Raw genomic sequence first — 26,190 nt, 5'->3', positions numbered from 1 at the left:
TAGAAGGCCTGGTAAACCCCTGATCAATGAAAGAATAAATTAGGACATCTGTCATAGGTTTATTGTTCATCTATTCTTCGCATGAGAAGTCATCCATTCACTTTGGCCTGACACCCTCACGCTCGTCTCTGTGGCGTGACTGTGGCAATACTGTATATGCAACACTGTTGCCAACTCAGCATTGCCTGATTGCAGTCATCAGCTGATGCCAGTAAAACACAGGTTGAAAAAGAGTGAGTCACTGGCGGGGGAGGTTAAGTAGGGTCATCATGCAGAATTAAGTGTACCAGAGAGGAGGAAAATAATGCACAGAGATTTTGGAGGCAGGATGTGTGTTTTGTCGTCCTATTGGCTCACAAGGCAGGGCTGAGGTCCAATGAATGGGTTTGGAGAGGGCCACGCATAAGACAAACAGATCAGTTGATTAAATGTGAAAGAAGACCTTGGGTCAAAAGACTAAAAAAAAAAATATCAAAGCATCTCCGAGATGGCATCTAAGGATGTGCTTGTGATGATGACGCTTTATTAGTTGTTCAGTTCAACCACACAGCAGTTTGAACTCACAATAACCGGCCTGGTTGCTTTTGCCCGCCTTGACACTGCTTCGTTCTGTTACCAGTAGTTTGATTGTGTTAGGTATCACACTGGCATCATTCTTTCTTTTTCCTCCTTACAGCAGACATTCTTCAAGAAACCACAGCTGAAAACGAGCATTGGCTTCAAACCTCAAATTCATATTCAGCACTTTGGAATACACATTTAAGGAGACTGGAGATACTCTCCCTTTTTGTAGCATTAATACCTTTTTTAAGAGCATAATCTGTGAGAACAGATAGCAGTGGTCCGCATACAGTGCGTCACAAGCAAAATGAAGCAAGCAAACAACCAGAGACTACTCAGGTAGTGTAGAAAAACATCACAATGTGTGGCATTACAGAATTGAGGATGAATACCATCATGAATAAAGCAAGACATGCAGTTAACCCTTTATCTTGCAATACATTAGAAACTCATTTGTTTATATAACGCACACAGAACGACGAACAACACCGTGTCTGTCTCCGTACATGTCGGAACAGTTTGGAACTGCACTGTTCATGTGATGGGGCGTTGAAGTGCACTGCGTGAAGTGAACTCTGAGTGTTAGCTATAGGCTTTTCAGACATCAACCAATCAGAGGGCATCTCTATCCTACCTTTTATCTGGATACTCATCAACATTTAATGAATTCTGCCTTTGTCCGTGTGCCACCCCTTATGAATAGTTTTTACACTTGAAAATCCATCCATCCATCCATTTTCATCCTCATCCGCTTCATCCTCATTAGGGTCGCGGGGGCATGCTGGAGCCTATCCCAGCTGACTTCGGGCAGCATGCGGGGTACACCCTGGACTGGTCGCCAGCCAATCACAGGGCACATATAGACAAACAACCATTCACACTCACATTCATACCTATGGACAATTTAGAGTCGCCAATTAACCTCACCTGCATGTTTTTGGGAATGTGGGAAGCCGGAGTACCCGGAGAAAACCCACGCGCACACGGGGAGAACATGCAACCTCCACACAGAAATGCCCAGGGGAGAATCGAACCCAGGTCTTCCCGATCTCCAGGCTGTTCCTGTATTGGCCAACATGCTAACCACTAGACCACCGTGCGGCCACACTTGAAAATAATTACTTAAAAATATTACTATATTTTCTAAATTTGGTCCAAAGCGTGTTTGATCTAAAAGAGCCAGGGTTAGTGGGTCATGTAAGAAACAAAAATGAAGAAGCAGCATCGCCCAAAGCAGAATTGAACACAGTGTCTTTGTCTGAGTACCTGATGTAAGAATATACATACTGGAATACAGTCGTCCCTCGCTACATCACGGTTCGAACATACAGTAGCTGCCTCACTCTATGAATTCAGTGATCGCTATTGAAAGTTATACGTGGTGTTCTGGTCAGTAGGCGCCAGTAGTGTTACATTGATGAGACAGGAAGTTACATTACATTACCTTCACGCTGCGTGTACTCAGCCATTGCATGTTCAACATGATTGAGTGAAAAAAGTTCTCCTTCCATTCTGTGTGCAAGTGGCAAGTTTTTGTCTTCTGACTTTGTCCTTCCCCAATCCGTTTGAACACTTTCTTAAGTTTAGAATAAATAAATCAGAGAGGTGAACTAATTAGCTCGGTAGCTTGCTATGCTAGCAGCAACCATCTCCTATAGTATGTCCCTGCCGTGATTCCGTAGCCTGTGCAATGTGGTGTAAACAAAGAATAAAAGGAGGGTAAAGGTAGCAATGGGGGGTATTTAATGTCTACAGGGCTGTAATAATGGTAAAGAATGTATTTAGAAAGTGGTAAACATCTGTTTTGCTAGCTATGAAAATATTCAGTTTTATTCATGTTGAATCCTAGTTCAATTCACTTATCATGGTGAGGTCTGGAACCAATTAACCGCGATAAACGAGGGATGACTGTAATATGCTAGAAATGTGCCATGAGAATGTTCCAAAAGCTTCCCTTCAAATCAGAGGCCAGACCAGTCACAGTCCGTCACGCATGATGAGTCTTCACCGAACCGTGGCCGAGCATGCATGCAAGTTTTTTGTTCTTGTTCAATGGCCACAAGCACGAGGAAAAAAAGGGGGGGGGAAAATGCCATGTCTGTCTTTTTCTGCTGTTTGGAACTTTTGCACTTTCCCTCATATTTCTCCCATTATTCTTTCCCCTTGACTTTGGCAAATTGTCATTTTCCATTCTGTTGTTCTCTCTGCCATCAAGTGTCTTTAACATTGCTCCTCCTCATTGAGTTGCTTTCAGCTACACAAACCAGAGATGTTAGTCCCTTGGAAGGCCCACAGTGACCTGTGGGAGCATCCAACAACACGGCAACAGATTTACTTTTTACACACGGGCCAGCATTAACATCATTGCATAGTGACGGCTTTTAACGTGATATTCATTTAGAATGCATTTGAAGTCAGACGCAGAGGTAAATCTATCTAGTCTATTCATGTCTCTGCACGTGTTAACCTGTGTAGAAAAACCAAGTCAGACCTTGTTGCATTGTTTCCGTTAGGTGTTGTTGGTACACTAGCACTACCTAGTGGTCACACACCGTATTACATCACGGATGAGCAATCAAGAAATGATGTCTGGAAAAAACGGGGAAAGTAAATTATTTATATATATATAACGGGCCAAGAACAGAATAAAATGTAAAAGTGGAAAAAAGTTGTAATTTTGTGATTATAACGTCTTCTCATAGGGTGTATTACTTTATTTGATTTATTCTTCTAAATATATAATTTTTAATTATAAAATTCTAAAATTTAATAGAGTTTATCCATAGCCAGTAATGACGAATAAATAAAGGGGTAAGATTGACAGAAACATTGTTTTAGTAAATAAATACAGGGTATTTGATTTATTCTTCTAAATATATCATTTTTAATTATAAAATTATATAATTTAATAGAGTTTATCCATATCCAGTAATGAACAATAAATAAAGGGGTAAGATTGACAGAAACATTGTTTTAGTAAATAAATACAGGGTATTTGATTTATTCTTCTAAATATATCTTTTTTAAAAACCTACAATTCAAAAAAATCTAAATTTTTATTTATTTTTGCATTACAGGTATTTCCCTATTTTTTGTTTGTAATATGACAGCCTATTTTCTGTGGCCCAACTAAATCTTAATTGTAAATAACGGCCCCCGTCTTAACACTGATACATACCGTAAGTTCAAAACACACCTTCTTTTTCTCATAACGGCAAGGCTTTATTCTTCCAAATTCATTTTTTGTAAAATCAACATTTTCCCCGTTTTAATGTTACTTAATTCTCCTAGTTTTTTTGGGGGGGGGATTTAATATTCATTTAGTGTTCTGACTAAAATATAACTATATATACTATCTGTATAATAATATGTACAATAAATAGAAACATCATTCGTTGTCAGAGTTGGTTATGTTATAATATATTTTTCAAAACTTTAGAAAGATTTGAAATCGACTAAATATGTATTTGAAAACTTCAAAAGCATTGTTTTTCTGGTTAAATGTTAAAGAGGTTAAATGTGTGAAGGTCAAAGTGAGTGTTAACCAGTTTGTAATCTCTCATGTGGACACCGCCTGTCAAGTATAAATAAGCAGCTCAAATTGATTGTACTTTACTGCTTTGAAGGTGGCCGATTGACCTCCTCTTGCTCCTCCACGTGTGAGTCAGGGTTGTCGCTCCCCACACCACCTGACTGTTCCTCCTGCTCATGCCCCCCCCACCACTGTTTGAGGTGCATGTTGAGCCGCTCCAGCATGTCAATGGAGTGGTTGATGACGAGTGCCAGCCAGGCCAGGCCGAAGAAGATCCAGGAGGCCATGAGGACGCTGTACCACTCTGGGTACACTTGGTCTGGGTTATTGTCTGCAAAGGAAGACCCGATGATGCCTGTAGATGACGACGACGATAACAAAGTTCAAATGTGCGTCAGTGTAATTCAACGGTACCGGCCACCAAGTCTCCAAAGCCGATGGTGCTTAGGGTGATGAAGCAGTAGTAGATGGCTTGTGAGTAGGTCCAACCTTCATGGAGCTGGAACACGATCATGGGTACAAATAAAAAGAGGAGCGCTCCAGACAGGTAGGACACCAGGTGGACGAAGAAGCGTGTGCATGTCTACGTGAAGACACAAGGGGATAAGGGAAACATTTCACTTTGGTGGACAGGAGCGGAATGATCAGCATTCTTTTCCTCACCCGTCTGCCAGTCTTCCCTTCCAGGTAGTTGGAGATGTTTCTCTCCATTACAAGCATGTACTTGCCCACCCTGTTGAGCACCACCATGTTGAGCGGGATGCCAAAAAGGGCGAAGAACACACAGAAGATCTGACCAGCAGTGGAGCTGGGACTCATGTTTCCGTAACCTGGAAAACACAAACAAGCAATAAAATAACATCTCCAAGTTGTCACAATTCCAAATGTCCGAAAAGGAGTAGGAAGAAGCAGAGCTTATTTAATCCTTCTCTCAGCAGTTACTGATAGTATGTTCATTCATGTTCACATATGACCATTTTCTTATAGGGGAAAAAGGACAAAAATGCATACTAGTCAAGTTAATAGAGTTCATCCATAGCCTATCCAGTAATGATGAATAAATAAAGGAGTAAGATTGACAGAAACATTGTTTTAGTAAATAAATACAGGGTATATAAACAATATGAAAAACTAAGCATAGGAGCTGCCATGAATACATAAAACTAACAGAAAAGCTGTAACAGATGTATAAAAGGATCAATAATATCCTTGTTGTCAGTGTTCTGTTTCTTCCATATACTGCATCTTGCTATGTGGCTGTACTGTTTATTAAATTGGCTGATACTGCTACAATGTTTGAGTCCCTTGCTCAAGCTGTCCTGCAATTTTACTCTACATATTGATACAAAAACGTTCTTAGAGCTGTGTGCGTGTATGTGTGTGTGTGAAATATTAGAAGCATTCCCTGCGGTCATATTTTCTAATGTACGGAAGCGTATATTGTTTTATTATGTCGTAGCCGATTTAGAGCACCCTTGAATCTGTAAGATTCACTTCCAAGAAGATGCCACATTGTTATAACACACATTCCATTTCAGGTCAGGTCAGGGGTGTCCAAAATGAGGCCTGGGGGCCATTTGCGGCCCGCAGCTCTTTTATTTATTGGCCAGCGGCACACTGTAGAAATTAAATTTAAAAACAATAGCATCAATGGCATAAGAGCAAAAAGATGTGATGTAACAAGGAAAAGCTGAAATGTTGCTACTAATAATTAGTAATAATATAATTTGTCACCAATAACACAAAACACAAACGTATTGTCTTTACAATTTAAAGATAAACTTATTTAAAGTTTAAATCCATTTTTTCAGCCTTTTTGCAAAATAAAAATATCAAAATAGCCCCCACATCTTTTGACTTTTCCATATGTGGCCCTTGCAGGAAAAACCTTGGACACCCCAATATAGGCAGGACTTTGTTGTTTACTTGGAGTTTGGTTTATTTTTACTCCTCCTCTTCATTATGAATTTTATTTAGATAATAGTATTTTACCAGGGCGGGCTGGCTTATTAGGCTATATACGCAAACGCTATGGGCACCGTGGCCTCCAAAATTCACCTTCAATATAATTACAGTCGTCCGTCGCCACTTCGTGCTTCGAATGTTGCGCCTTCACCCTACCACAGTTTTTCAAAAATATATTAATAAATCATGCTGTTTTGTGGCTGCATACAGCCTATTATTAGTCAAAAAATATGCACATTTAAGCAAATTGTACACCTTTTTTTGCCTAAATTGAGAATTTTCAAGCAGAAAAATGGCTACAAGAACTAAAATACAAATATAAGGCATTCAGAAGACGCATTCAAAGACACTGTGATTATATATAGTATTCTACACTGGTCACTAGGTGTCAGTAATGTTACTGTAATGTTCGGTGAGACACATACACAAGCACCAGACTTGATCGCCTGAACAACAGGCTTGTATTGCAGGTTTGATTATTTCACAACAGGCACAATAATCCCTAACACAGGCTACTTTTGCACCCGTGACCCACGCCAAGGCTAAAACTCAACTCAAAACCCTCAATGTCACTTTCTGTCTGTGCCACCCGAAAACATTTACAGTACAGCAACAAAAGCATGTGCAAGTCTTAAACGGATTATTTTTGGTTATTATGTCGACTTTATTGGGTAATATGAATGTAAAGTTGACTATAGGGGTGCTGTTTCATGTGTAGACGGCATTTAGAAGGTTGTAAACAATGTTTTCTATGCTCTATGACAATATTCCATTTATAAAGAAGGAATTTGACTTCGCGGAAATTCACAGTAGGGTCTGGACCCAATTAGCCGTGATAAACAAGGGATTATGCTACCGTAACTCTTAAAATGTTCATATTGATTCAAATGATGATAAATGAGTATCCCCCCATTTTTGTCTAGTTTTGCATGTATTTGTATATGGCTATTTTATAGAGCTTTTGTATGTAGTTATCATAGTTCATCATTCTTTGTGTATCGTTTTGCATAGTGTAAATGTAACATATTTATAGAGTTATTGTGTGTGATCTGTATGTGAATTGTATGATTATTGTATTCCTTTTTTTTTTTTACAAGGTATTTAATTATGTGGTAAGATTTTTTGGGGGACACGTTATCTTACAAACGAAAAACAATGGTAAAAACAAAGCCATTCAGTATCTTCTGCAAGCGTATGTAAATCGCCGATGGAGGGTGCCCATATACGAGCTCTCCTAGGGTGCCATTTTGAGCAGGGCTGGCTGTGTATCTTACTCTAGACTCTGGGACATAATTATGTACAGTGAATGATAAAACAACAAAGGTAGCACTGAGACACAGTAGTGCCTGCACGCCTCTGGTACTAACCTATCGTTGTGACCACGGTGGCGGCAAACACAGCTGAGCTGGTGAATTTCCAGAATCCATCTGTGGTGCTGTTGGCTTTCAAACTCAGGCCGGCTTTTGATGAATCTTGGACAACCTGACAAACAAAGCAAAGCCACAAAAGACACACTTTAGCGTGGACATTTGTGGTTTTGGGGGTGAGGGCTCAGAAAGTATGTCAGTGCGTCTGTGACATAACGTTCAGGAGGTCATCGTCTGTGTGGGAAAGACCAGACCGTCTGTGATGCAACAAAACCTCCTCCCTTCTTCTCAAGGTTTACAGTATATGGACAAAGGTCTTGGGACATTGACTCATCAATCAATGATGGCTTTGGCTACACCCCCGAATCCTAATAATTTTGTGAGAAGCGTACCTTTTGACCTTATGAATGTTGAAAGAGTCCCACCAACACGCTAACATCTTGTAATCCCAAAAGAGAGGAATCTGTCACGTTTGCATTTTTCCTTTGTTCAACAATTATCCATAACATTTTACACTATTATCCAGAAATCATTTTCTGTATGGTACGGTTGATTTGTTTCAGACATGCTTACATTTGCACAATTCAACTTGTTCAAAAAGGAGTAGGAAGAAGCCGAGCTTATTTAACCCGAACCCTTCTTTTACTGTCTTTTACTGATAATTCATTCACACCATAACTTTTACATGTTGACACTGACAATGAATATTTCATTTGATTACATTCTATCATTTTCATTTTGTTCACAGTGTTCACTTCTTGTGTGAAAAGAAAGAAGGCAATGTAAGATTCAATTTAATATAAATAATAAAATAGGAACACATTGTTTTCATATTCAAATAAATGTAGAAAAAATATATAAACATTTTAAAAATGCAACAAGTGGGGATATTAAATAATGACAAGTAAAGCAAGATATTGAGAATACTGTATAATATATAAATACTGGAGTTGGACTGAATTGCACAATTTCTGGACATACATGAAGTAATAACTGATTGGTTATGTTTAATGAATGAAATGTACTGCTTCATATTGTTGAATTTGCCATAATCTATGTTATTGTAGCGTTGATGGTTTATTGTTTCAACTCCATCAAGTCTTTTGTCCGGTTCCTTGATGTCTTGATGTCTTGATGTACTTGTCTTCCTCCGGTCCTCCATTTAACTTTGTATAGATTTTGCAGTTGGCGCTCTAAGTACCTTTCATTTTCCCCTGCTTCCTTAAGTCGGGTGCTTTCATGGTGACGTCAGCATTGTGTTTTGTCAGATACTCGTTGATGTAGACGTTTGTTCCTATCAGCTTGATGTCTGCCTCGGTAGTGCCACCCTGTGTTTTTATTGTTGGTGAATGTTACAATGCTGATAGGTTTGATGGTGTTATAGTTGTCAGACACTGGAATTCATGTATTTATGCTGTTAACGTCCACATTCACTCCCTTCCACTGCAACCTGTTGCTCTGTTGAAGCAACATCGTGTTCCCTATCCTGCTGTTCTGGATTAAGACCTGTCTGTAATGTGAAGCCCAGTCACAATCATATAGTTTATGCATCTAGCCAGGGGTGTCAAACTCGTGCCATGGAGGGCCGAGACACTGCAGGTTTTCTTTCCAGCCAGTCACTAAAGCAGGTGATTTTTATGATCAGCACCTTCAATTTGAGGGAAGGAGCTCATCAATTAAATCACCTGCTGGAGAAACTGGTTGGAGATAAAAACCTGCAGTGTCTCGGCCCTCCATTGCACGAGTTTGACACCCCTGATCTAGACTGTTCCGAAACATCCATTCTGCATCATCATTTTGCCCATCAATTTGTTTACGAAGTGCTGTAGTATCATTCTTCACTTCCTTAATGTGTTTTGTGAAGTACTTCATGTCACATTATCTCTCCTTTCGTTCAGCCTGTCTCCCATGTCAAAGGTGAACATTCCTCAGGTCTGGCTCCCGTGCTACCTGGCTAACTTCCGTTTTGCTCCGTGAAAGTGCAGCATTTCTCTCATGCGTTTTTTTTTTTTTTTTGAGTTTGTGTGTGTTTTTGACATTTGCAACTTATTTTTTGTCAACCTAACCTCTTGAATATTGCTTAAATGATGCCCCGTCTTTAACTTTCCCCAAATAGGAAGTTGATCCCGCAAACGGAATCGGATGTGACTATTAAAATGTCACAATGAAATATGCCTCTTACATGCATTTATCTTGGCAAGAGCTGTTAGTTTGGCCACTATTGTGAGTGAAAGCTTAAAATTGAGAGCGTGCCCGTGACACACGGTTATTCTAGCTGTCATCTTCACCAAAGCAAGTTTCCTTTGGCGAGAACGTGTGGTGAATAGAAGTCGAGGATGTGGTGTACATTTGGAAGTGAATGATGGGTCAAATGTGACCCGAGGGTCCAACTCTGAATTGGACATGGTTAGAACTTTGGCCTGCTTGTCAGAAAAAGTCACACTTTCCACTATGTATGACTGTAAATAATAACTTGAACATCTGAGTCATAATTACGTGCATACATTGCAAATGAATGTGCTTCCACAGTAACCTACACACAAATAAAGCATGGCAAACATTATACAAGCTGTGGAATCAGAGCAACAAAAAATGACATTGTTAATTTAATACTCATATTTATTTGTCTATACTGATACTTAGCATCCAACATCTGTTCAAGTATTTTAAGGAGGAGACATGCAGTCTGACAGTAAAGTGTAAAAACAGGATGCAAGCATGCTGATGTGGTGAGATGGAAATCAGATGGTCCCGCATTTAAAGCATTTAAAGCCACAGGGTGACAGCTACTCTCAATGAAGAGACTGCAATGCACAAACACTTAAGAGGGAAATCCTTTGATAGCTTTTGCATGATGCAAGTGAAAAACTTGTCTATGGAAAACATTATAGCAGCAGGTAACAGAAAATAATATTTTATTGCTTAAAGTAGAACCGATTTTCCATCTCAAAGTGTTACATTGTATTTTTATTTATATTTCGGCCTTAAGAGTACATAATTACATATTACACCAAAGCTACTATAGGAGTGAGGTGTTACCAGTTTTCAAAGTACCCAAGACGGTACATGAAAAAAAGTGGTGCTGCTTTGAAACTTTTTTGAATCCTATTTTTTATTTTAATTGCTTTTTTTTCTCTCTTCAGTAGCAAATACTGTATAAAAAAAAGCCGACCCTCCAAAAATATTGTGGCACTTTATAACATTTTCTGTTTTTACTTTTGCAACTATTTAATAAAAACGTATCATTTTATGATGTATAAAAATGACATACCAGTAGTGGTTTGTCAGCATTCTTCATTGATTGGCTTTGGGAAAAACGTTCAGTGACCAAATACTGTCACCTGTTAAAACAATATCCCAAGCTCTAGGTCCCAAAGTGGGGTACGTGTACCCTTAGGGTTTTCATGATTAAAATTAAAAACGGCTTGACTATATCAGCGCCGAACACAGAGATTTACATAACGCGCCCGAACGTCTCATGTGAACAGCCACAGCAGGTCCTGCAGTGTAGATGAAAGGTGACAGCATGAAGTTGTTCATTGTTGTGTGTGTGTGTGTGTGCACTTTGTTCAGCGGTCCTTGAACACACCATGTGTGAAGCAGATTGAGACTTACGTGTATGACTTTCTCCGACGCTGCACAGACAAACGTGTCTTTCCTATTCTTCCTTTCACCTCGTCCTTGTTCACAAATGTTAATGCTGTGCGTAAATGCACAGAAGTGAGCTTTAATAATGTTAGCTCTGTGCTGCTGTGCATTTTTGCTTGGTGCATCACCTCAGCGACTTCTAGGTTAGCCAATAGCTGCTTTTCTTACTGAGGTTGTCAACAGTGCGCTGCATGGACACTGGAGCCGAGCCGGCATGCCGTGGATGAGATGGAGTGGTAAAAAAGGTTCTCCTCTCATTCTGTGTGGAAGTGGTAAGTTTTTGTATTCTTTGTCGTCCTTCCTCACACATTTGAAACACTTAAGAATAAGAAAATTGGAGAGGCTAACTAGTTCGCTCGGTAGCTTGCTATGCTAGCGCCGGCCATCTTTTATGTCCCTGCACAGATCCTGTAGCTTGAGTAATGTGATGTAAACACAGAATAATAAGCCCGTAAATGTGACTATTGGGGTGCTATTTCATGTTGACAGGGTTGTAATAATGTTAAAACCCATATTTAGAAAGCAGGTTTTCTACAATCAAACTACACAAATATTCCATTTACTAACATTGATATCGCGGAAATTGATTTATCACGATTGGGTATGGAACCAATGAACCGCGATAGACGATAAACTGCTGTAATGTCATAATATATAACATAGTTAATAATATATCAAAGATGTTTCATTGTGTGGTTTATGTTATTTCAGTGTGCAGCAGGACTGACATGACTTCCATGTCTGAAGGGGTACGTGACTGTGAAAAGTTTGGGAACCACTTTCCTAAGTCATATTTTAAGTTGGTTATTATTTTAAATTCTTTTTTTGTGAAATATTTTACTTTATTTTCAGAACAGTCCCATATTAATGTAATTTTATAAAATATTTAAGTTTAAGAACAGTCCCATTGCTTTGTGAAATTTATGAGGTGTTTTATGAAATATTGAAGTTTATTTTTTCAATTGATTTGTGAAAATGCTTACATTTTATTGCATGAAATATTGAAGTTTATTTTAAAAACACTCCCAGTGATTTGTGAAAATTCTTAAATGTTATTTTATGAAGTATTTAAAGTATACTATACTATTTTTTGTATTTATTTTTGGGAATTTTGCCCATCATCCACAATCCACGCGTTTTTCTCTTTTCTGTGCATTCTAAGGATATAAAAAGAGATAAAAAGAGGCAGCTCATTGCTGCACGTAATGGGACACACACCTACGCCGCCTACAAAGACCGCGATTAAAACACCTTAAAAAGCCCCAACAAGGTTGTATGGTTTTATATACATGCTGTAACCATGTAGTAAAAGGTACATTCATGATAAGACGTAATACAGTATTTTGCCGTACTTTGGTCCTTTTAAGTATTACCGGAACGTCCTTCCTGTGGGCATTGATTTCACATAGCAACACCTGCACCTAGCATGAACTTTTACAAACTCAAAAACAGAAACACAGCAGCAGTAGCGACAGCTCCAATATGTATCGTTACCTTTTGGTACTGGCCTGAGGTATTGTGTGTGGTGAAGCTAGTCCTCACCTGAGCCACTTTCTCAAGGCCATCCTGGTCCAGACACGTGTACGTCGACAACACCTTTTGTTTGCTCAACAACAAAAGACTGATGTCCTTTTGTCCGAGATCTCCCTCCAGCTTCCAAAACACCACCCCGCCGATCAGGACGTAGAGCACATAAACCAAGCCGAGCATGAGGATGGAGGGCACTCGGGCCAAATGGAATATGTCCTTGAGTCCCATCCGGAAGAATTTTAGGGTAAACTCCAGGTGAATGGAACAGCTCTCCTGCTGTGGACAGCAAAGCGTAAGAGTTGACTTGACAATAGAAAGGCAACTAAAACTCACATCTGAGCTCCTCTTTATGTCACATCAGAGGCCTGCCATGCAAATGTGGTGCAGAGAAATGAGAAGGGGGGTGTGGGGGAGAGGCTGGGTGTGACCAGTGTAAAGAATAGAATGCAGAAAGGTCAAATGCTCACGTGACAGGTACCGGTGCCTTGCCCCTTACCTGCACATTAGGGGTTGGGGGCGGAGGGACATCTGGTCTGTAGAGGCGACATGACCGGTCAGGTGCTGGGTGGACTGTCCACCGGAGTCCGCACGTGTGTGTGGCTGGGTGCTGGGGGCCTGCATGTGTCAGCTCTTGAGGGGCACTAGCTGGCAGGGCCTGCGCTGCCCTCTGAGGTGCGGGGTCGATGTTGCACCCCCGGGATTTACCAGCAATGGTTCCAAGTTATCACATTCAATCTCTCACACACACACACACACACACACACTTTACTCGTCCCGTGGCTTAGTTTGACTTATATTATCATTGTCATCAATATTCTTATATTACTACTTTTATTACTAACATGACCCTCACTATTATTATTTCTATTAGTATTATGGCTGTCATAGTTGCTTAAATTGGCTAGCAGGCAAAGATACTATTGCAACAGTTGTTGCTATATCTGTCTGTTTGGTCCGTCCCCATCTCTCCATGTCCATTCCCAGGTTGAACTGCCAGGTTCTCCAATCCGACTCCATGACTAGATCCTTGCTATTCCTGCACCTCATGTTTATCTGGCCTTTCCAGCGCCAAAGAGGCGATGAAATGGACGCACTCACCATCAGTTGCTCACAAGTGACAAGGTAAAAGCCACTTTTCTCCTTTTTTGCCCCCTCGGATTACCTCTGCGCCTAATGTGCTCTCAGGCTACCTCACATGCTGATTAATGTGTTTGTTTTAGATAGCCCAAACATGCTCAGTTTGCTGGGGTTTCCCGTTAGCACACAAACACAGATGTTGGCGTCCGGATATACAGTATGCTCACTGGCTACAAGGTTATGTACACCTGCTAAATTGGATGACATCCATTAAAAGAGAGCTTAGCTTTAACAAAGATAATGATGCTGAGTTTTCATTGGCACTATCAGAGAGGTATTAACAATACTGTATATATCACGGTGGGTGTGCACGGCATCATACTGACAGGTAATATTTTGTCTGTTTTTATGCCATGAGATGGAGGTGCATGAAGTGTCCATTACATGTACATTACACAAACACAAACTCAACTTTCTCACTTCATATCTTACAACAAATACACACACAAGTGTATAAAACAACAAATATTACAAGATTCCACCCTTTCTTTGGCTTGAGCGTTTATACCAGAGGTGTCCAAAGTGCGGCCTGGGGGCCAGTTGCTTTTTATTGGCCCTTGGCATATTCTAAAACTAAAATGAATTAATTGTTAGTCAAATATAGTTGTCCCTCGCCACATCACGCTTCAAATTTCGCAGCTTCACTTTTTCTAAACATATTAATAAATCATGGTGACTTACTAGTTACAAATATGCATAATTATTCAAGCTTAAAAGTGGCTAAATAAACAAATACAAATATAAGGCAGGCAGAGAACGCATTCAAAGACATGTATGTAGTATTCTACACTGGTCACGAGGCGTCAGTAATGTTACGTTGTGTTACACTGAAGAGAAAATATCCACAAGAAGTATGAATCTGGAAGTAAAAAAGGAACAGCAACAAGGAACGCTCCTAATGCTAACGTTTGAGTTTATATTATGTCTTATTTTCTCTCATTGTGTCTACTATATTGGGTAATACGAGTGTAAAGGTGACTATACGGGTGTTATTTCATGTCTACAGGGCTCTAATGTTAAAAAACATATTGGTCATAAAAAGATTTTATATGCTAACATTCTATTTATAAATAAAGAATCCTACTTCGTGGATATTCAGTTATCACAGTTGGGGCTGAAACCGATTAACCGTGATCAGGGATGATTTTACAGTGGAATCTCGGTTAGCATGTTTTTGGTGAACGTCGAAAATTTATGCCCCAATTTTGCTTCGGTTTGTGTATTCACCGGTTAGCGTACAATATTGTTAATAAACTATAGTGTTATTAATACACTGAGCCCATCTGCTTTCTTAATATATATATATTTATCAGAAAACATCCTTCCTTGTTAGCATCCTATTACCTAGTGAACAAAATGGCAACCGGAACCGCAAGTCAGCTACGTTGCGTCGCCAGTCTACAATATCATCAGCGGTTGACTTTCAAAAATGTTAATGCATGGATTAATGTAAAATGCATATAAATGACAGATGAGAGGGATAAATGTTTGAAGGTTACTTTTACCTTCATTGAAGACTACTTTTGCCAACGACACAATATGGCAGCTCGACGCAACACGGACACCATCTTCCTGTGAGTTATTAGAATTGTGTCACCTTTTTTTGTCTCCTTTTTTTTTAAATCAAAATGCTGGTACTTGCACTTCATTTGGCTCAATTTTGGGTTACAGTATTGAGGTGAGAAACACTAGTGAATTCCAAAAACAACTCATGTCAAAACAGGGAGGTGATGTTGGTTGATCTTTCTGCCACATTGTGTCTTTGGCGACAGTCACGTCAAGAATCAATTGAAGGTAAAAGTAACCTTAAATGTTCATTTATCCCTTTTATTCGTCATGTATATGTATTTCAGTTTGTTTTCTGCATGTCAAACTATAATTGTACAGCTATAAAAACATGTTTTGTGATAACATCTTTGGCTTTCTGGAAGGTATTAAGTGGATGGACATTATTTCTTGGGGGAAAAATTGATTCGGTTAGTGTCCGTTTCTTTTGGAATCAGACCTTCTGGAATGAATTAATGACACTAACCAACAGTATGACAGTATTGGATGTTCCACTAATGTGGTTTGTCACCTACAACACAAAGATAAGGCCTCCATGTTTTGTTCAGATAGCTTAGACTATATGACTATATGCAATGTCAGGTTTCTTCACACTTGCTATGTTCTCACAGACTGTGAAGACCAAATAAGCAATAATGCACATGACAAACTTCAAACTTGTGTCCAACTGTCAAAAAATGTCAAAAATGTATCAAAGTGGCCCCTGCACCCTTCACTTTTTCTGTATGCAGCCCTCGATGGACACCCCTGGTTTTTACAGTGTGTGCTGACTCTTACTGGATGTATTGAGGTAGTCTTATAGTGTTTTTTTTGTTTTTTTTAGCAACGCAACACACAAATAATACATCCATATGGGCAAATGTACAACATTAATGACAAAAATGGTGAAAGATTTTTTTGTGGTGTAATGCTGGACTGGTCGCTCGTCAACCACAAGGCACATAAAGACAAACACTCACAGTCAATGAGCGGGAATCAATCTCCTGCTGGCTATAGTCAGCTGTGTGTACCACTACACTGCCTGTGACCTAAAATGAAAGGATTTCACATCATGTATCAGATCTTTGAGGTGTCCTCCCGTTTATTGGATGACACATCCTCATCCTCCTCTTGTTTCTTAAAACCTGGGTGTGTCAGGCCAATTATATACGCCATTATCCTGGCTCCCATGCTGAGGATAAGAGCAAGCCAGGCCAAAGCAAATATGATCCATATGCCTGCCAGGCTACGGTACAGAGATATGTACTCCTTGCCTGGGTCAGTACCTGCAAGTAAAAAAAAAAATCTTAGTCGGGTATTTTATAGAAACATTTTACTATAGCAGAAGAGGTGTTGATACTTACAGTAAGTGACAATATAGAACAGGAATCACCTACGATACAGTATATAGTAATCTCGTTTATCACGATTAATTGGTTCCAGACCCGACTGTGGTAAATGAATTTCCATGAAGTAGGATTCCTTATTTATAAATGGACCATTTTTGTAGTTAGACCATAGAAAACCTGATTCCGCCTTTTAAATAAATGTTTAAACAGTATTAGAGCCCTCTGGACATGAACTACCCTGTCGTCACCTATGAGTATTACCCAATATAGTAGACATAATAAGAGCAAATAAGCCATTAAGACATGACTATGACTCGTGCTTGTGTGCGCTGCTATAAATGTGTTCCCTATTGGAGGAGAGTGGCGGACAGGAAGTTAGAGGGGTTCAGAGTTGAGGGTCAGCTTGCCATGGGTTACTGGGTGTTTTTATTAGGGATTATTGTGCATGTTATGAGATAATGCCAACCTGTAATGAAAGCATGCTGTTCCAGCGATCCAGTCTGGTGCTTGTGTGTCTCACCAAACATTACATTAGCATTACTGACACCTAGTGACTAGCATAGAATACTAAGTCAACGTCTTTGAATGCGTACTTCAAATGCCTTATATTTTCATTTTAGTTCATTTAGCCATTTTTATGGAAATGCTTAATGTGGGCAAAAAGTACATAACATTTAAATATGCACGTTTTGGCTAATAATATTCAACCACAAAAGAGCATGAATTATTAATTAATATATTTCTGAAAAAACGTGATAGCGTGAAGCTACGAAATTTGAACTCTGATGTGGCGAGGGAACCCTGTACCACTAAGCCAAGACTCAGCATTAGGAGCAGTGCTCCCACTAGATGGCTCTGTTTTTGCTTCTTTCCAAATTGTATTTAATGCACAGTACTGCGTCAAATGCAAAATGAATGTGTACAAGTACCTGTACTTATCACAATCTTTATAATGCTGCTTTTGGAATATTGACACTTTTCCCACTCTGCTTGGCTCTAGTCAGGGGTGGTCGGTTTTTCTACTTGCAAATAATTTTGCTCGCGCTTTGAACGCATCTGAACAAGTCAGACAAACAATAACAACAGCATGTGACTGATAGTAAGGTGACCCTTCTTTCAAGAGAAGACTGAGGGCAGCAAGAAAACATACCAGTGCAGTAAAGTGTATACTGAGTGTATACAACTGCAGAGTCGAGAGTACTAAAAATAGTTTTGTCAGTTGAAGAGCCATGCCCTGCCAAGTAGGTACCGCCCAGTGGAAAAGGGGCATAAATTACTTCCTGTTGGCTTTCCAGCAGAGTCAAGGCGTCACCGATAGTTTGCTATTGGAACAACCTTGTAGTGGACATGACTGGCATGTACCAATTCTTTCATTGGTCCATGGGGCAAAAATAATCATGAGCAACAAATTCTGTGACAAAATATTGTGCCCCCAAAAAATAAATGGTGTTGCTCTGTTGCTGTTTTTATATGTTACATAAGTTTTATTATGAACATTAACTGACTATAGTACAATGTTTATTTCAAGTTATGATGATAACTTCTTCTGATAATAAAATGGGTTTTGGCAGCAAGGTGGTGTAGTGGTTGCTTCACAGTCAGGAGGTCCATGTTTGAATCTCCTTTGGAACATCTCTGTGCGGAGTTTGCATGTTCTCCCTGTGCGTGTGCGACTTACTCTGGTTTCCTCCCACATTCCAAAAACATGCATGTTAGGTTAATTGGAGACACTATAAATTGTCCATAGGTATGAATGTTAGCTTCTCTATATGTACCCTGTGATTGGCTAGTGACAAGTCCAGGGTGTACTCTGCTTAACACCTGTCAGCTGGGATAGCCCCAGATAACCTGTGACCCTAATGAGGAGAAGCGCTATAGAAAATGGACGGATGGGTTTTGTTTTATGTTTAGCGTGTACATTAACATGTCTGTTGGTAAATACATTGCAGATTTATTGCTAATGAAACCCATCAATTCATTCATCCTTTTGTTATATGGCTTGTTTTGGTCAGGGTTGCACTGAAGCTTGAACCTATCCCAGCTGAATTAGTTGCAATTGTGAATGTCAGCGTGTGACCCACAACATCGCCCGTGGCCAAATTGGGGACAAAGCAGATTTTTATTTGAAAAAAATCACATTGGGCCTCCCCGGGCAGCTGCGATCACTGCATATCTAGAAACTAACTGATCCATTAAAGCTTATTTATACTATTTGACTTGGACCTGTATTTAGTTACATGCATGTTTTGGAGTAGTACAAATACAAGACAAACAAATTCTTCCAAAAGTTATTTTTAGTACAAAAAAAAACAAACAAAAAAACTGTCAGGCACAGACATGTGCCCTCTGCCTTAAAAGGCAGCAGCTGTACCATTACACTACCTGTGACTGACAGGTGAGCGGCCCTGACTTGGTGATCTATGCTTCATTACAACGATGCACATCCATTGAGCATTTGCCAAGAATGCGCCCCCTGCAAAATGGGGCCCCCATGTACAGTATCATGGAGCCCTACGCACAGCACATTTTCTGCGTGTAGGGTGTACACTTCCAACACCCTCCTTTCCTCACATATAGTACTTGTTTATGCTGTCTACTCACCCACCACATAATCTCCAAACCCAATGGTGCTGAGAGTAATGAAAGCGAAGTAGAAGCCTTCGCCAAACGTCCAACCTTCCACGTAACTGAACAGAAGAGGAGGGATGACCAGAAACAGCAGGCTACCCGTGACGAAGAATGAGATGACTGCCAAAGCCTCAAGCACAGGAAACACATTGTTTAAAAAGTCAGCAAAACAAATATAGTTCAAAGCATCATCATATGTCATAAAACTGCTTTATAGATGCATTACCTTATGTGGGACCACAGAGACCATCCCTCTCTCCAGGCGACCTAGGTGAAGAGTGAGACACTTGCCCAGTTGTTTGAGGAAGGCCAGGTTGAGTGGGATCCCACACAGGGCATAGAACACACAGAACACCTGGCCACACACAGTGCTGGGAGAGAGGTTGCCATAGCCTGTGAATTATGGGAGGATAGGCCATTCAGCATACATCAAGACATACATTTGAAAAATTAACCCAGTTCAAGGCTCTCACCTATAGTTGTGACCACAGTGCCGGCAAAAAAGAAGGAGCTGCTGAAATCCCAATTACTGGGGTTAGTGGAGTTGCCCGAGGGATTCACACCCCTTTCCCATGCGTCTAAGATCACCTATGAATGTACCAGCACAGTCTTTTAATGATTCCTCATATAGTAATCCTTTTACCAAACTAAAAAGCCAAACAAAGAACAGAGCTGACTATAATGTACAGTATGTTGTACGATATGCATATCATAGCAAGAAGCCCCTGATAGGCTGTGAGCGGCAAAGGAGCTGATATCAGAATGAAAGCTTTTAATCGAATTAATGAAAAGCATTTAGCATCAAAAAAATAAACGCATGACTCTCAGCATTCCCACGTGATAACAATTAGTACACAGTAGATTCTGATATGATTGATTCGTCATTTATTAAACCAGGCAGTTAACCACTTAACACTTTATGAGTATGGACAGTACTTTGCCTTCTAATAAAATAGATTGTTCCACGTTTCCCTTACTCCTTTTACTTCATATTTACTGAGTGATTAACACGATATTGCATTGACAAGCTGTCAGGGTTACAACTACACTGACTAAGCTTTCTGTCCATTATCACATTCATGGCAGTTTAACAGACAAGAACAAACACAAGCCAGACCTGAACAAACTTCTCCAAGGCTGGTCCATCCAAGCAGGTGTAATTAGCCAAGAAATTCAACTTCTCCAGTTGGAAGTGGTTTCGGTTGTTTCTCTCAGCCTCTCGCTCCAGGACCTGGAAGATGATGGCGCCAAATAACAGGTACGTGAGGTGGGCCAGAGCCAAAAGTACTGTCCAGCTCACTTTGACACGGACCAGCTGGAACCTCGCCATCAAAAATTTGCCCCAAAGCAACAGTGGTCTTGCAGGTTTGTGCTCAGATTGAGGTTTAGCAGTGGAAAAAAGCCTTAAAGACATTAGGAGCTTTGGAGAAATGCTTTGATCTTTTGACAGATTCCGAGCAAAGTGCTGCCATTATTGCTGAGCCTGATGAAGAAAATCCCAAGGATGACACTTAATATCTTTATCTTTTAGTTGTAAAAATGCAAGTGTTGTTCTTTTGTAAAGCCTTGTCTCGTGATAGCTGGATTGTGCTCCAAAGGTAGAGCATCCCTACTCACTGCTCTTCCTCTGATTGGTCAGCCAGGGCCAGTATCTGCCAGGCTGTGATTTATGGGTCGCTTGTGTGATGACTAAACACCTCTTCTCCATTAGGGCGACATCTGGACACACACGCACACACTGTGTTAACGGTGTCCACTAATAAAGAAGCATCTTGTCTGCAGAACAAAAGTTAATGTTTCACCTGACTGCTTTCGGTTGGTTAAGTAGTCCAGCAGAGTTGTACATTGCAACGACAGGTTTTCTAACACAAAGACACCTGTTTGAATAATATATATATATATATTTTTACCAGATTGGGAAGTCGTTAATGTTTACGGTCATGGGGGGAGAAAACATTTGACTTTTTATGACACTAGCATTGAGCGGCACTTGACTGCAGGCTATAAAAAAATGAGTTGAAAGACATCTCTAGAGAGAATCTGATGGATTTCTATGGCTATTGTGTTTACAAAGCATGAGAACAATCACAGAGTAGATGCCAACAACAACAGCAGCTTTGATCATTCAGTATTGGGACAGATACCCCCAAGAATCGGACTGCTCTTTTGTGAAGGAATTTCCCTTTCCATATTGACTAATCATATAGTAATAAACTGCATAACCTATCTAACGGAATCCAATACATGCAATGTATATTTCCTAGGAACCTTTTGAAAGTTAAGTTGCTTTGTGATGAGTTTAATGTTGTTTGTAAGCTGACACTGTGAGTCAGACTGTTATATTGAGTAATGACCTCCTTCAGTTTCCAATCAGTGCTGCCAACTTGACGATGTTGTTGTCGCTGGGTCTGGGGACATTCCAACCCCCTCCCCCGCCCCTCCCAAGGGGCAGTCACAAGCCGGCAATGTACAGTAAACTTCAGCAGCACACTACCTGGATAAAATGGGAGAATGTGTTTATATTTTATTGTAGTCTATTGCTGCTCTTTATTTGTAAAATGAAGTGATTTATCTTACAATTCTTGGGGTAAATGTAAGTAATTGATAAACCAGTCGCTATTACATACACTCACCAGAAGAGTATGCTACTCACAAACAACACTTGAGTCATGTTAATGTGAGCCATAGAATAAACATAGCGCAATGTTATTTGTTAAAAAAGTTCTTAATAGCCATTTTAATTAAGCTGTTTTTACTCACTTTTTTGCCTCTCCTACGAAGTTATGCTTTTTTCCTACAGCATTTTACATCATATGCAAATTAGACGATGGCTTATTCTAGACTTCTAAAACAGCCAATAGCTATTTTTCTTACTGAAAACTTGGCAACAGTGTTTCCAATGGGTTGGAAAGCTCGTTGTGAGTTTTTTTGCAGCTCATGATTGGATCCCATCAAATAAAGAGTTGCCTGGTCCTCAAAGGCTCGTCCTGTGTGCCACAATGTCATTTTTATGACGTGGACACGTGTGGCTCATATATGAACAAATCCGTTTTTTTCGAAATTTAGTGGGTGCGGCTTATACACCGGAATTTTTGGTATGTATTATTTAGGCTGTAGTTGCAATATTGCAAAACTGCCATGCATAATGAAATGAAGTGTTAATAATAATAATAATAATAATAATAAGGTACGGTACTGCAAATACAATCAGCTCTTGGGATGATGCAGTGCAAAGCTACACCACAAAAATAAACATACATTATTGTCTCTCTTACATGGATAACATAAGTGTTCAGTGTTCCCCGATCAGTTTTCAATGGGGGCCATATTTTGCTGGTCCAAAATGTACCAGTAAACCATGAGTTATCAAAAGTTTTGAGAATGACATAAGTATTGGTTTTCACAAAGTTTGCTGCTACTGTAACGGATGCCAGCCTGTGAGGCTGTGCGAGTGTACGTTGGTAAACCTCACTCCTTCTGCCTCAAGAGCTGCACTGAACACGTGGCCGTCAGTCCGGGCTTTTAGTCGCGTGGTCAGCGCCCTCGCCTCCCATTAGGAAGGTATTGCGTTCGACCCCCGGTGCCAAATAGGGCGGGTTACACTACATTGTGAATGGATCTTCTTGTCTGAAGTTACTATGTTGTTCCCTTGAGCCACTTAGTTAGGACTTTTGCCTTTGGAAAAGGCATTGTTCGTTACTAAACTGCTCTTGGATGGTTGGAAGATGCTGTTTTGGTTCCATTCATGCCTGTGTTCTATGGCAAAATTGTGAGTGAGCCCACTCCCTTGGCTGAGAAAACCCCCACACATGAATGATTTCAGGATGCTTTACAGTTGGCATGACACAGGGCTGATGGTAGCACTCACCTTTTCTTCTCTGGACAAGCTTTCTTCTGGATGCCTCAAACAATCAGAAAGGAGATTCTTAAGAGAAAATAGTTTTGCCCCAGTCTTCAGGAGTGTAATAACTGTATCTTTTGCAGAATACCAGTCTGTCCCTGATCTTTTTCTTGGGCAGACGTGGCTTCTCTGCTGCCTTCTTGACACCAGGCCATCTTCCAAAAGTCTTTGCCTCACTGTGTGAGCAGATGCACTTAGACCTGCCTGCTGCCATTCCTGGTGCCCCGATCCCGCAGATAAATCAACTTTTGGAGACAGTCCAGATGCTTAATGGACTTTCTTTCTTCTTTCCTGTCTGAAGCCTTCTTCACAACAATTGAGCCTCTCTCCTTGAAGTTCTTAATGATCTGATAAATGCTTTCTTTAGGTGCCGTCCTAGTAGTAGCAATATCCTTGCCAGTGAAGCCCTTTTTGTGCCAAGCAATAGTGACTGCATGTGTTTCCTTGCAGGTATCCATGGTTAAGAGGAAAAACAAAGATTTCAAGCACCAACCCCCTTTTTAAAGCTTCCAGTCTGTTAGTCTCACACAGTCAGGATGACACGAGTCATCTCCAGCCTTTGTCCATAAAAACTGAGGCAGCAGACTTTGTTCAAATTAAGATTTGTACAAATACACTTAATGGGGTTGATTGCTCTCTCCCAGAATCATGTGATTGATGTGAAGCATTTCATTAGCATAGCTGGCTGTAGGACAAGGGATCATATTTGGCAATTTAAAGGTAAATCAAAATGGACCTTTCACAACAAATGATTTCTACCAACCAATCAGTGAAGATCGGTAATGACAAGACTGAAATGGCCAAATAAATACAATGAAAGAAATGTTGGTTATTATTATACAAAAATAACACAATTGATTAAAAAAATAGCATTAATATTATGGGGTTAACATTTTTATTTGGCAGCTATTTTGATAATTGAACCATAAAGAGGATGTGATGCAGTGCTTAACAAATACAGCCCCAATATTAACAGCATTGATCTTTACCAAAATATGTTTCTGTAATGTTTTACACAGCGTTTTCACCAAAAGATTCAATGTAACTTTCATTGCTATAGATGCATTTTCCAATAATTAAAAAAAAAGGTAAAGCACACGATTATTTATTGAATTAAATGTCAAATTATAGTTATTCACTTGCATGCCTGCACAGAAAGTAGTTTTAGTGGATGAAAGTTATTCTGGATTAATTTGTGAGGCCTCGTGATGCAGCCACGTGATCTCATAAATTGAAGTACTGTACTATATACTGTATTGTCTGATAACGTGAAATGTATGCAGTATTTTTACAACTCCTTCACAAATGTTGCTTAAAACACTCGCGTCTTAAAGAAAGCCATCAAAAGAATTAAACAGATGCCTTGACTTACTTGAAGAAGACTCAAGACTTTCTCCAAGGCAACTCTGGCAGGATGCAAATTGTGCAGCTGCTTGTCACCTGTCAAACAAATCAATGCAAAGCCAGGCAAATATGTTGCACATGTTCATTCTTTTGGAGGTGGGCGTGCAGTAATGGCTCTGAAGAGACAGGATAGTTCGAATTGATGACCTGCAGATGCTGACAGATGCAGATCAGCTCTGAGACAGCAGCATGGGATGGCTCTGCATTGGGGGCACAGGGTTTGCATTAATGCAGTAAAGTGACCGGATAAGTAGCACGACTGGGTGTTCATACCCGTCCGTTCACTTTGAGGTGCACAAACATAGTGTAGTTCCAGTTCTTCTTCCAGGCCTCTATAAGCACTTGCTAATGAAGACATTCAACTCAATATGCTCTTATATGCAAAGACAAAGACATCTTTGGAGCCAGACATAAAGGGACCGATTGCAAAGGATTCCTCCTCCTGCCTACAGAGCGCTCATGTTCGAACAAACTGCTAAGCATTATATCCCACCCTCTTCCTGCTTTGAGTATGCCTGACGTAACATGCACATAGGCACTAGTTATGTTGGTTGTCAGCTAATGATAGACATTTGGCAAAGTTTAGCTCATAACGTTAGCTATCATTGCATATTTTGCCTATAACAACTACATGACTGCAAATTGTTGATCACCCATCTGAGACTGCTTTTGTGTGTGTGGATACACAAATCTTTATGAATACCAGACAGCGATGAGTGACCAATCATCTTATTTGGGCCGAAAGACAATTTATGCCAGTTTTTATGAAGTTTAATTTGTCATTTTGAATTGAATTGAAAAATATTTTACAATCTGTTCCGTGAAACTACTATTAGTAACATACGCTAGCCTGTGGTGATGTTCTTATACACTACCAGTCAAAAGTTTGGACACGAAACTGTGTCCAAACTTTTGACTGGCCGTGTATTTTTTGGTAAAAAAAAAAAAGTGGCCCAGTGAAGCCCGCCACTGGAAATTAAGTAAGGTAGCCACGGCCGCGGTGACATTGCCGCAACTACAATTTTACCAATGTAAATCCCCTTATCTTCAGATACACAGTCTCCAATACACCTGACATGCATTACTGCTAATAACTTGGAGTTGGTGCCGAATATCCACCTGTACACCCGTGCTTGTAAACATGGCGGGCCAAATGTGACGACCATAAATAGAACAGCTCGGTGATTAAAGGTTTGACAGTTTGCCACATGTAAAATGGTCAAATCACACGGTAAAATGAAATGCATTCATGTTTGAGCACATCAGCTTTGAAGAAGATGACTCACGACAAGAGGAGCCAGCTGGCTTCCTCTTGTTGTCCTGCCCCTGATATCTTGAAACAACATTTGTTCAGTTCAAATGGATGACACAGTTTGATTTATACCAGGCTGCTGCTGCTCATTATTACAGAGGCAGCATCTCTGGCAGGATGTGTGTTGGCACAAGACCGTAATGTGGTTTGGATCCAGTTGTTTTTCTTTCATCCTGATCACCTGTGTAAAATGTCCAATATGTGTACACTGTACAGGTATGGCAACAGCATATGCACTGTAAGGGCCCATTGACGTTACTGCTGAGGAGCACCTGTAACACACAGAAAACACAGGTTACACCCTTTTTTGG

At 40.1% G+C, this 26,190-nt stretch overlaps 3 protein-coding genes across 5 annotated transcripts in view; all 3 read right to left on the bottom strand.

Annotated features, from left to right (window-relative positions):
• Positions 1-4,173: 4,173 nt before the first annotated feature.
• Positions 4,174-12,831, bottom strand: kcnk17 (potassium channel, subfamily K, member 17). Its single transcript, XM_054797375.1, has 5 exons — positions 12,616-12,831; positions 7,426-7,540; positions 4,757-4,923; positions 4,508-4,676; positions 4,174-4,424 (listed from the first exon to the last, which is right to left on the bottom strand). Exons 1-5 carry the CDS (start codon positions 12,829-12,831, stop codon positions 4,174-4,176), a joined length of 918 nt encoding a protein of 305 aa, XP_054653350.1.
• A 3,144-nt stretch (positions 12,832-15,975) lies between these two features.
• On the bottom strand, positions 15,976-20,607 carry LOC129192660 (potassium channel subfamily K member 16-like). The gene is made up of 5 exons (XM_054796905.1): positions 20,380-20,607; positions 19,736-19,850; positions 19,489-19,655; positions 19,236-19,392; positions 15,976-16,571 (listed from the first exon to the last, which is right to left on the bottom strand). Exons 1-5 carry the CDS (start codon positions 20,590-20,592, stop codon positions 16,363-16,365), a joined length of 861 nt encoding a protein of 286 aa, XP_054652880.1. The 5' UTR covers positions 20,593-20,607; the 3' UTR covers positions 15,976-16,362.
• A 3,589-nt stretch (positions 20,608-24,196) lies between these two features.
• Positions 24,197-26,190, bottom strand: part of kif6 (kinesin family member 6) — a 59,556-nt gene continuing 57,562 nt past the window's right edge. For all 3 annotated transcript variants that reach the window (XM_054796472.1, XM_054796477.1, XM_054796476.1), the window contains one exon: positions 24,197-26,151. In XM_054796472.1, the coding sequence (XP_054652447.1) occupies positions 26,135-26,151 (17 nt within the window). In that variant the 3' untranslated portion in view covers positions 24,197-26,134. The remainder of the gene's footprint in view (positions 26,152-26,190) is intronic.

The sequence above is a fragment of the Dunckerocampus dactyliophorus genome, chromosome 13, assembly GCF_027744805.1.
Source record: "Dunckerocampus dactyliophorus isolate RoL2022-P2 chromosome 13, RoL_Ddac_1.1, whole genome shotgun sequence".
Lineage (NCBI taxonomy): Eukaryota > Metazoa > Chordata > Actinopteri > Syngnathiformes > Syngnathidae > Dunckerocampus > Dunckerocampus dactyliophorus.
The sequence above is the reverse complement of the archived record's forward strand: the minus strand, read 5'-3'. Positions and strand labels throughout refer to the sequence as shown.